Raw genomic sequence first — 12763 nt, 5'->3', positions numbered from 1 at the left:
TGAATTATCAGTCTTCATGTCCTAGAAGAATAAAGGGCAATCAAATAGCCAAAACATAATTTCTTCTTGTCTTCTCTTTGTTAATTTATATTTATTATGTTTTATTTCTTAATAAAAAGCAAGAATACACATTCAGAAATTTGAGGCAGGATGAAGATCAGCAATTTGCATAATTTAATATTAAAGTATACAGAGGCCCTGATTAGCCCTACTGTGCTAGGTTTTGTACAAATATAAGTAGGCAGGTAGAGACAACCCCCAGTCTAATGAGCTTACAACCTAAGATGTTTAGAAGAAACTTGCATATAAACAGAGGTAGGCAGGTGGACATAATCCCCATGTGAGGAGCTGGGACTCTGGAATCCAGGTCTGCTGGTTCCATCCACACTGCTACCCAACAGATCCAGTGAAGCATGGAACAGCAGATTATGAGCCCTACAGGTTCAAGCATACAGGATGTCCCATCTATAGAAGTCCTGAGTGGCAAAGCCTACTGTGTTCCCTGATTGGCACAAGAATGCTATTTAAGGTCTAGGATAAACACCTGGAGGCTGTCTGCACAACTATTTGGGTCCCTGGCTTGCTGCTGCAAACAGATTGTGCTGCACACTCCTGATACCTTACCTTGCTCCTGGTTTCTGACCCTAACCCTGCTCTTGACACCTGGCCTCGCTGCTGGACCCCTGCTCTGCTCCTGGCACCTCAGTTCCTGATCCCCTGCTCCACTTCTAATGCCTCCCTCTGCCTTGGTTCCACTAACCCTACTTTGGCTGGCTCATTTGACTTCAACCCGGTGCAGCTCATTGACCTCAACTACGACCTGATCCTATGGCATGACACTGGTACAGACTGCTGCTTCTGGCCTTAACCCTCTAGACTGACCTCAGACCAATTTCTCAAGTCCCCTCCAACCCGGGCCTTAGCCTCAACCCTGCACCCCAATAGCTGCGGTCCTGACATCCAAGTCTAATAAGCTTACAATCTCAGGGCAGGTCTTCACTACGGGGGGGGGGGTCGATTTAAGATACACAAATTCAGCTACGCGAATAGCGTAGCTGAATTCGACGTATGGCAGCCGACTTACCCCGCTGTAGGGACGGCGGCAAAATCGACCTCTGCGGCTTCCCATCGACAGCGCTTACTCCCACCTCCGCTGGTGGAGTAAGAGCATCGATTCGGGGATCGATTGTCGCGTCCCATTGGGACGCAATAAATCGATCCCCGAGAGGTCGATTTCTACCCGCCGATTCAGGCGGGTAGTGTAGACCTAGCCTAAGAAATGTTTAGAAATATACACACAAATATACATAGTATGTATACAGTACAACTGCTAGTTTTTTTCCTAAAGTATGATTTTATACAAGAAATAAGTGATATAAATATTATAAATTGATAGATTTTGATACTGTTATGTTAATCATAATCCTTTCTAAAATGGCTGACCAAATGACTTGGACATTGCGAGGAAATAATGGATTAAGAAGCCTGTCTACATGCACCTATATTTTTAAATGTTGGCTTGTGTGTTTTCTCTGTACTACTTCCAAAGGAGCAATAAATTTTTTCACTTCTCTGCTCCTCATACATTATACAGTATTTAATAGAAACATTTCAGCAACCATTCCATAGACTTTAAAAAACAGAAAAATGGAAATAGTTCATCAAAACAAAATTCTTAAACAAAATTGCCTTACACAACAGAAACAGCATTTCATATTACCCTTATCAGATCCCAGGGGTGTAGTCCTTTCAGGTCTTGCCTTCTTGACTTCTTTGCTTTCTTTGGCATAAAAAACTGAGGGTGCTTTTCCATCTGCTGGTTTGGGACTTTTTTGTGATTTTGCTGAATGTTTGCATGAAGGTTGACTTGCACTGTGTTTCTCTGACTAAATGAAACATTAAACAGAGAACATCCAAATGATTAACAATCTCTTTTATATTAACTGTTAACTATGCCCACATAATTTGTTTGCAACTGTGAACATTCAGCATTAACAACAATGCAGTTCAGCATCCTTCACACATATCTGCTTTATTGCTTTAGTTTCTTAGACGGCCTTTTGACTTTGCAAAGGCTGGAAAAGAAAAATAGCCCTTCCACTTGCATTCCTGCACTGCTGCTGTTAGAGGGCTGAACAAGGAGCAACAGCTGGACTCGGGAGGTTAAATGGATTTTATACTATTAAAAATTACTAAATGGCTTTTAATCAATTTTTACTGCACTATAAAAGATATTTCTATTAGCCTATAAAGCCTTTTTCCATGACCAGACCATGACTATAATTTACAATGGCAAAAAAATAATCCAAATCATGATTATTGCTGTTATAATGTAAATTTTCATACTGTTATAGTTGTAATTTTAGATGCACGTGTCTAAAAATTATGACTATGCTTTTTTCAAAGAAGCTGCTACGTTTCTGTGTGTGGGTCAGCTCACTGAGGATGCTCATTAGATTTCCACAGTAGGCAGGGACATAATATTGAGAAGTTGTACTTACATATGTATAGACCAGGGATCGGCAACCTTTGGCATGCGGCCCCTCAGGGAAATCCGCTGGTGGGCCAGGACGGTTTACTTGCAGCGTCCGCAGATTCGGCCGATCGCAGTTCCGACTGGCCGCGGTTCCAGGCCTATGGGGGCTGCGGGAAGCGGTGCAGGCCGAGGGATGTGCTGGCCACCGCTTCCCGCAGCCCTCATTGGCCTGGAACGGTGAACTGCGGCCAGTGGGAGCTGCAGTCGGCCGAACCTGTGGACGCTGCAGGTAAACAAACCGTCCCAGCCCGCCAGTGGATTTCCCCGACAGCTGCATGCCAAAGGTTGCCGATCCCTGGTATAGACAATAAACATATCTTTATGAGACTTCTAATACAGCAGTCCTTATGTAGTGATAGCATGAAGGTACCAGGAAAGACTAATCAGACTTGCAATTAAAGATGGTTGAAAAATTTGACAGAACAATTTTCTGTCAAAGAAAACATTTTGTGAGAATGCATAGTTTTTAAATGAGTTTTTCAACAGGGAAAAAGTGAAAACAATTTAGATTTTCTCAGTTTCATGAGGTCACAATGTTTCATTTGATAAGGTGAAAATGTTTTGTTTTAACTATCATTTTGATTCATTGCATTTAGACTTTTATATGAAATATAAGTATGCACATTGTTTTTAATATTAAAGTCTAAATTAAATGAGTCAAAATGAAAAGATGAAACATTTTGTTATTGCAGTAACATGTTTTTATCTAAATGAAATGTTTCAAAAGTTCCAAACAAACATTTTTGGGGGGTTTCATTTCATAGGAAACTTCAAAGTTTAGCTTTTGCTTTTTGTTCCAATTTGGAAGAAAAAAATACTTTTAAAAATGTTGGCATTTCCCACAGAATGGAAATTCCAGTTCCCAACCAGCTGTACTTGCAACCCCTTTGGTTTTGCCACTTTAAACAGACAGCCCATCAGCTTACCCTGGGTTAGCTTTGCTAAAGCAAACACTAGTAAAAGAACAAACAAAATAGCACATTTATTAATAAGAGTTAAGGTGTGGTACTACTCTGCAAAGCTACTGTGAAAATGGTCTTGAAGGTTCCATGTTAAAAATCACCCAATGACTTCCATAGCAAAATCACACAAGCCGTGGTAGTAATAGGAGACTTTAATGCAGCATAACACAAAATGTCCAGTAAGTTCTTGATATGTACTAGGGACAACCTTTTGTTTCAAAAGGGAGGAAGTAACAAGGGGGACAGGAATTTTAAACATCATTCTGACTAACAGGGAGGAACTAGTTGCAAATCTGAAGGCAATTTGGGTGAAAGTGAGCAGGAAATGACAGAATCATGATTCTAAGGAAAGGCAGGAGTGAGAACAGTGGAATAAGTACAATGGACTTCAAAAAAGCAGACAAACTCAGAAAATTTTAGGTAAAGCCCCATTGGAAGAAAATCTAAGGGGAAATGGAGTTCAAGAGAGCTAGCAGTTTCTCAGAGAGACAGTATTAAAGGAGCAACAGTACACTATCCCGATGTGAAGGAAAGACAGAAAGAAAAGGAAGAGGCCAATATAGCTCCATCAGGAGCCCTTTAATGGCCTGAAAATCAAAAAGGAATCCTACCAAAAGTGCAAACATGGACAAATGTCTAAGAATGAGTTCAAAAGAATAGCACCGGTATATAGAGGCAAAATCAGAAAGGCTAAGACACAAAATGAGTTATACCTAGCAAGAGACATAAGGCAATAACAAGAGGTTATATAAATACATTAGGTACAAGAGAAAGAAAAAAGAAAGTGTAGGTCCTCTTCTTATTGGGGAAAGAGAGCTAATAAGGAATGACCTCAAGAAGGCTCAGGTGTTTAGTGACTATTTTCCTTCAGTCTTCATTAAAAAGGTGACTTGTCAACAGATATTAACAAAGGGGAAGGAACACATGCCAAAACAGGGAAAGAATATGTGAAGACTATTTAGATGTTAGATGTATTCCAGTCAACAGGGCTTGACAAAATTCACCTTAGAGTACTGAAGGAACTAGCTGAAGCAATCTCAGAACTGTTAGCAATTATCTTTGAGAATACATGGAGGGCAAGTGAGGTCCCAGAGAACTGAAGAAGGGCAAACATAGTACTTATCTTTAAAAGGGGAACAAAGAGGACCCAAGGAATTATAGACAAGCCAGCCTAACTTTGATATCTGGAAAGTTACCAGAACAAATTATTAAACAATCAAGTTGTAAGCACCTAAATGATAATAGGATGATCAGTAATAGCCAACATGGATTTGTCAAGAACAAATTGTGCCAAACCAACTCATTTTCTTCGTTGACAGGGTTATTGGCCTAGCGGATCGGACAGAAGCTGTAGACATGGTACGACAATGTCTGTAAGTCTTTTAACACAGTCCCTTAAGACATATTCATAAGCAAACTAGAGAAATGTGGCCTAGATGAACCCTATAAGGTAGGTGCAAAACTGGTTGAAAGACCAAACTCAAAGAATAATTGTCAATGGGTTTGCTATCAAACTGGGGGAAATGTATGTAATGGGGTCCTTCAGGGGTCTCTCCTTGGTCTGATACTATTCAGTATTTTCATTAATGCCTTGGATAATGGAGTGGAGGGTATACTTATAAAATCTGCAGATGACACCAAGCTGGAAGGGACTGCAAGCACTTTGGAGGACAGGAATAGAATTCAAAAGGACCTTGACAAAGTAGAGAATTGGTCTAAAATCAACAGGATGAAATTCAATAAAGACAAGTGCAAAGAAAAAAATCAAAATGAACAAACTACAAAATGGGGAATAACTTGATAAGCAACAGTCCTGCTGAAAAGGACTTGAGGGTTATAGTGGATCACAAATTGAATATGAGTCAACAATGTGATGCAGTTGAGAAAAAAACTAATGTATCAATCCAAATGGTGTATGTACGACAAAGGAGGCAACGATGATCAGTATTCCATGTCCATTGAAGGTAGGACAAGAAGTAATTGGCTTCATCTGCAGCAAGGGAGATTTTGGTTAGTGTGAAGGGAAACACTAACCACCAATGCCGCCTAATGATCAGGAGGGGATGTGGCAGGTTGACTTCTTCCCCAGCATTCACCTTTCTTATTACTGCTCTACCCTGCAGTGATCTGTCCTTTTAGTGATTTAATTCTCCAGCCAGGTCACATTTTCTAGTCCACCACTTTCAGGGTGCATATATAGAGAGTCCCATAACAGAGAGGTCACCAGGATTAAGCAAGCGATTCAGAGCTTCCCCTTTGGGTTGGGGTCTTGCATCTTTAGGGTCTTCTCCCAACTAGGTTCCCCACCAAGAAATGGATTTCCTTAGCTGTCCCTCTTTAGGGCTTGGTAAGGGAGCCCAGGCCCACCCTTTCCATTGGGTACTAATCCAGAGCCCAATATTAGGCAGTTAAGTCCTGCACCTTCAAGTGCTACGCAGCTACCTCCTTGGTTCACTTCCTACCAGACCCCTCTTCCCACAGGGTAAAGTAAAGAATTAAACACAAAGATAAAGTCTCTAACCTTCAAAAAGAGTTACAGGTCCTTTCTTTGTAGGCTTGTTCACATCACTATAGCCAGGTCTCAAGCAGCTAAAGCTCCTGTGGAGCTCCTTCCCAAGAGCTCAGAGTGTAAGTCAGCTCACCTCCACTAACTGCCTGCTACTGAGGTACTCTGTTCCCCTTTCTAAGCTCCTCCTCCAGCCTGTGCAGGTTTTGCAGGTGCAGAAGGGCAGGGCCTCCTGGGCCCAGAGGAGCACCATAACCCTTTGCTCTCCAGTCTGGTGATTGTATACCCCACCACAGTTAGGTATTAGGAAAAGCTTTCCAACTATAAAGGTAGTTAAACTCTGGAATAGGCTTCCAAGGGAAGCTGTGGAATCTACATCATTGCAGATTTTTAACAACAGATTAAACTAAAACTGTCAGAGAAGGTCTAGCTATACTTGATCCTGCCTCAGCATAGAGGGCTGGATAGATGACCTCCAAGGGTCCCTTCCAGCCCTACATTTCTATGATCTAAATTCACTTTGTTTGCAAGCAGAAATATGGTTATTGTAATTCCTAGCTCTGAAAACTCAAACTGGGGTTTCATAGGCTGGGGGTTTCTTCTTTAAATAGTGCTTTCAGTAGGATGTAACCAATGGTAACCAATATAATGCCATAATTGGGCCTGCAATTGGAGTTTAGGTCAAAATTTTCAAACTTTGGTGCCCAAATCCAAAAACGTGGCCTGATTTTCATAGATGTTCCCAGTGATTGGTACTTGGAGGTTTTTTCACTACCAAAAATGGTGTTTTAACTTGAGTTAGATATCTTGCTGCACAATTCCTGTCACAACATACTGTAGCTTTTACCTGTATGGACCTAGTCGAGGTAAACTCCAGATGAGGGATACAAGGTTGACCTTGATTAGCGACACTGAAATAAAAACTACCTGTGCCTTGACTCCATTAGGATTTTACAGCAAAATAGCTAATTCAAGGTAACTAACTATAAAAATACACCTTTCTTGGCAGTGAAGGCAGACTGAAAATCAAGCCACTTTATTTGGGTGCCTAAACATGGATTTAGATGCCTAATTTTAAGGACTCAAGTTTGAAAATTTTGGCCTCAGTTAATGATTTGGTTGATGATTTGGGAGCCAGAACAGAACCTCTTACTTTCCTGTTGCTATATTGACTTTACGATGACCACGTTTCCTCTTTCAAGTGGCATTCACATATGTATGTATCAATTTATGGTGAGCTGTGATTTTTTTTTTTAAAAGAAATCTTTTTAAATTACAACATTTAAAACAAAAGTATACATTTTCTTCTCATCTGATTTCTTAAGTTAGGGATTTCACTGTAGAGTAAGAAACACCTCTATACCTTTAGCATAACCGATATACTGTTGCTTTAATTAGATATGAAAAATATTAATCTACAAATATAATTTTAGTGTATTTTAAAGCAAATTTGAGAATATATGATTTGTTAAAAATACATATTAGAGAACAGATCCAGAAAAAGTGAAGTATTGTATATGTATTAGTGATAATGGACTGTACATCATCTGGAGGTACTCATTCAAACCAGATTCAAAAGATAGTAAAATATATTAAGCATTCTGTAGAAATGTGTTATATTGCTCTAGAGGTTGCACTTTAGATCTCTGATGTAACAACATCCTGCCAGCTACTTTAATTTGTTCCCTACCCTTTCTTATGTTTGTATCAACATCATTTTTATCTTTTGGGGGGGGGGGGGGGGAATGCTTAGTTGGTAAGTTAACTAGGAACTTCTTTATAGAAAACTACTGTGACCAAGAGTGACACCTTAAAAAGTTCTTTTCAGTTTGGTGGTTCAAATATTCTCTATTATTGCATCAGGAATTTTCATCTCACTAGATCAGCTTCCAACAGAAACTTGTCATTGCAATGTATTATAGGAGTGTGTGGATGTGGGGGGGGATGTTGCATCTATATTTCAAAGTTGCATCACTTCAGCCCATAGAGTAGTGCAACAAGTATCTTTCTCAAACATAATATAAAAGAGAAATGTCAATAGAGAATGTTGGCTACTTCTGCTACTATGAATCCAAATACTATCCACATGCAGATTTTATAATATCTACCCAATCTAAATTATAAATACATAGTTCTTTTACTCCTAGAATCATCAGTGCTGCTGTTACATTGACCATTGTTACTGTATAGATCAGCATCACTTAAGAGGTTGTCTAACAAATAATACTTGTGAAATGACAACCATCAGTCATTTCAAGTCACTGGAACTACTCACATTAGTAAGTGCTGCAAAATGGGGCAACAACATGTCATCTAAAGATAGTGTCGACTAACGACGTTGTGCAGGGTACATTTGCTCATTTAATTTCAGACCAAATAATGTACAGATTATTATATTCGGCTAATGGGCTAGGGCAATGTGCATGGAGAACTGAAAAGAAATTGAAAGTCAAATATTTTATTTTAGAATATATTTTTAATTTTTATAGTCTAAATTCCTAAGGATACATTTACTTTTAACTTTGTTACAGGTACGATGTCAAAAATCACATAAGAGGTCAAGTTCAGCTCTACTGTAAACAGGCAAGCTTCCACTGAACTCCTTCTACAAACAGACCTGTCCCTGTACTGATGTCAGGGAGACAACTCACAATAGTAAGCACTATGCCCAGTAGTAAGTGACTGCAGAACAGGAAACTTACAGGAGATTTATATACAGTACATGTGTCTTTTAGGTTTAACCTATATTGCCATAACAATCCATAAAAATAGTTAGAATACAGAATCTTTCACTTCTTGCTTACACTCTCAGTCAATACTGGATTGGAAATGACTGAATGTTGTTAATATCTGATGTCTGTTCCATGGCCTATCTGAAATTAGCAAGTAGTCTCAGTATAGTTCCTAGTGAAGTATCATAGTTTATGCCAATTGTCACCCTAGCTAGCAACCATAATCCAAGACATAAATCAGCATGGGATTTGAACTACTTTCTCATTTCTAGATGTAGTTTCTCAGTTGGGTAGAATTAAACTAGTAGAGGCAGTACATGGAAGATTTCATTGTAATTATCCACACTGTGCTTATTTTATACATAGAGGACTTCAGTTTCCATTTCTTTAAATAAGAACATAAGAATGGCCATACTGGGTCAAATAAAGGGTCCATCTAGCCCAGTGTTCTGCCTTCCGCCAGGGGCTGGTCCCAAATGCTTCAGAGGGAGTGAACAGGACAAGGCAATTTATCAAATGACCCATCCCCAGTCATTCAGCTTTTGCTCTGGCATCTTTTAGGTGTTCTTAATTCACTTAAAAATAAACCCCATTTAACCTATCCGTATTCAGAAGTTACAATTACAGAAAAGGAAAGAAAGCGCTAAACATGCAACATTCTATTACAAATACTATACTTATTATAATTAATAACACTTATTTCAAGAAACCTAGTTACATTTCAGGATTATTGTAATAGATTAGAATACTCGAAACTACAAAAATAGTTTCCCAAGACAGTCCTGGATGAACTATACAGCCACCTAAACAAAGAACAGTAGCAGCCTGTTCTGAAGTCAATCCATCTCCATACACAAAATGGCTGAAGGCGCATGCAAAAGACATTTTGCTGTTTCATCAGAGCAGAGGAGTATTTGTTTTCCATCATCGAACACACATCTAATCTGAACATGTATTAAAATGGAAGATTTGCTAACATTTGAACTCTGGTGTTGCTTCTTTATGATGTTGATTGATGATGGGAATGTTTCACATTTATCGTAAGATACTGCCTTGTCCCTGAAATTACTAACCTAAAATGTCAAGTAAGAAGCATGTGTCCTTCACTGAACTTTATTTATATTTTAGCCTTAATTTATTAAGGTGCAGTGCCCCTGCTATGTACACAAAAAATTGCAAAAAAATTAAATCTTACCCTTACCTGAATTTTTCACAGGTTACATAATTTTTCTCTTCAGCAATTTTTGTGAATGGACTAGTTGTTTTTAATACAGAAGTCTTATATTAACAAGCTTTATTACATTTAATTTATGCATTCAGTAGTTACAATCTTACTAAATCTTTCTTTCTAGCAGCTGGAATAGTGATTACACTCTTACACATTAGACATGGTTAATCCTTATTGCATGTGTAATAACACAAAATATAACCTATTGTCCACATCTTTTTTCATTATGTTAGAAATTTTCATATTAACAAGTCAACTGTACAGCACATGAATGTTGAAAGGTTGGTTTCGATATATAACTTCAGATATTCATCCATCTGAATCAAATAAGCAATCAGGCTACACGTTAACACATTGCACTCATCTATGATACCCTATGTTGTCTGTAATCACTAACACTGTTGTAAGGTCACATTTCTGCTACTCTTTCAAGTCTTCTCCCAATTCACTATAGCTGGATGACAATAATTCTATTATTAAACTGAAAAATACCACAGGCTTATGTACATTCTATTTGTTTCCTACATTATAAAAATAGCTACAATGCATCTCCTGGCACCATCAATTTCCTGCACTATTTATAATCAAACTGTAGTATGCCTACCCTAATTTACTATGATCTTTTTACCTTGATCCATATTTTTACAACCGTATACCTTTCACAGCAGGGCATTTCTCATTCCTTCACTATAAAGGCTCAGCCTTTATAATTGATGCCTAACCTTTGCACTAATTATTCAAATAAAAGATATCTTCCTACAGGAAACCCACCTTAATGATTTGGAGGCAGAAAATTTAGGAGGAGGGGCTGGGGGAAAGGATGTTTAACAATTTCTCATCCACTGCCAAAAGTGTAGCAATTTCATTTCATAGAAGACTCAAATTACAAATATTAGGAGTAAATAAAGATGAAGGTAGATTTTTGATGGTGAAGGCTAAGATCTCTTACACTATATATACCTTATTAAAAGTCGGGGCAAGACCACCAGCCCTAATGGCCTTCTGATAGAATTATATCGAAGTTTCAAAGATATTCTGGCACCTAAGATGTTCAACATTTACAAAGATGCCTTAAGGAAAGGTACATTACCCCCTACTGTGAGGGAAGCCCTAATTACTGTACTACATAAACCTGCACAAATGTATTACAGTTATAGACTCATCTCTTTAATCAATACTGGTATGAAAATACTCTAAAAATATTGGCTAAGATGTTTGAAAAAATAATGAGTGATTTGGTTCACCCCGATCAGCTGTGTTTTATTAAAAAGACATAGTGCAGACAACACATATCTGTTGATTAATGTTACGGCATTCCATCAAGACTCCTGAAATTCCCATGCAATCATTTCACTTGATACATAGAAAGCCTTTGACAGAGTGAACTGGACATATCTGTTTCTTACCCTGGATAAATTCTTTTGGGGAAATCCTTTATTTCATGGATCAAACTGTTATATTCCAATCCCAACTCTCATATTCTAACAAATAGCACAAAAGCCCCCCTCTTTGATATGATTCGGGGAACTAAACAGGGATGCCCCTCACCCTCCCCCCCCCCACACACCATGTTCAATTTAACATTAGAACCACATGCAGAACTAATTAGGGAACCAAGGGATTCAAGGGATCAAATCAGGGTCTCCGGAGACAAAAATCATTCTATATGTAGATGACATCCTCCTATTAATTAAAAATCCAGATCAAGCTAGTCCAAATATTGTACAAACAATAGATAATTTTGGTAAATTATCTGGCTACAAGATAAATTGGGATAAGTCAGAAACAATGAAGATCTTATTGGATTTAGCTGGCAGTAGCTCTCCTATCGGGATATTTAGATGGCAACAGATGCACCTCAGATATTTGGACATCCTGTTCCCTAATTAAATTAAAAACATAGTCAAGCCCCTATTAATCATGATTTAAATAGATGGCAGGTACTACCTCTCTCCCTTTGGGGAAAAAAATAATCAAAATGAATGCCCTTCCCAGAATCCTTTTTATTATGAATTCCCTCCCTATCCACATTCCTATTTTATTTTACCAAAATTGACACCATGTTCAGGTCCTTCTTGTGGGGTGCTGGTAACAAACCCAGAATCTCCTGACAAAGATTAGTATCCGGTCCTATTGTGCTTACTGGAGCACAATAGGACCTTACACTAATTAGTTTTGTTGCAATACAAATAAGTCCACTGATGAGCAGATACTCACTCAAGTAGTCCCTGTGTTACAATGTAACTCCTAGATAGAAATGGTCACTGCTCCTAAGTGCTCACAATCTAAACAGACAATTGACAGTGCTATGGATAAAGGAAGCAATACATTTTTGGTTCATTTGGGGTTTTTTTTAACCCTATTCCATAGCATGAATACTCTCCTCATAAAATATCTCATTTCTCTAAATTTAAATAATGAAACTACTGAATTTTCCACTAGGATTTACAAAAACAAGTAAAGCCAAGATGGGGAGGGCAGCCAAAATAGGGATTTAGTAACAATTTTCTTCAATTGGATTAGAATGAAAAATTTTAAAAAAGATTGCCCAGTTTTAAAATGTATCAATATGTTTTTCATATTTGCATTTTATCTACTTGATGTGGCAAAAGCCTAAAATTAAGACCATTTGAGTTGAAATATAAATTAAAGCAGATTGCCCATTCTCCATTATGTAATGAGTTATTTTTATCAAACTGTTAACATTAAAATATTTTACTACTTCTACAGTGTTGATTGTACAAAACAACAACACTAAAATATATTGCAGCAAAAGTATAAAAATTATTAATTTTATTT

At 38.0% G+C, this 12763-nt stretch overlaps 1 protein-coding gene across 3 annotated transcripts in view; it reads right to left on the bottom strand.

Moving 5' to 3' along the window:
- DCDC2C (doublecortin domain containing 2C) overlaps window positions 1-12763 on the bottom strand; it is a 108898-nt gene that overhangs the window by 49530 nt on the left and 46605 nt on the right. For all 3 annotated transcript variants that reach the window (XM_034766448.1, XM_034766449.1, XM_034766447.1), the window contains exon 7: window positions 1721-1886. In XM_034766448.1, coding sequence (XP_034622339.1) covers window positions 1721-1886 — 166 coding nt within the window. The remainder of the gene's footprint in view (window positions 1-1720; window positions 1887-12763) is intronic.

This window comes from Trachemys scripta, chromosome 3 (genome assembly GCF_013100865.1).
Source record: "Trachemys scripta elegans isolate TJP31775 chromosome 3, CAS_Tse_1.0, whole genome shotgun sequence".
Classification (NCBI taxonomy): Eukaryota; Metazoa; Chordata; order Testudines; family Emydidae; genus Trachemys; species Trachemys scripta.
This window is presented reverse-complemented; position numbering and strand designations above follow the sequence as displayed.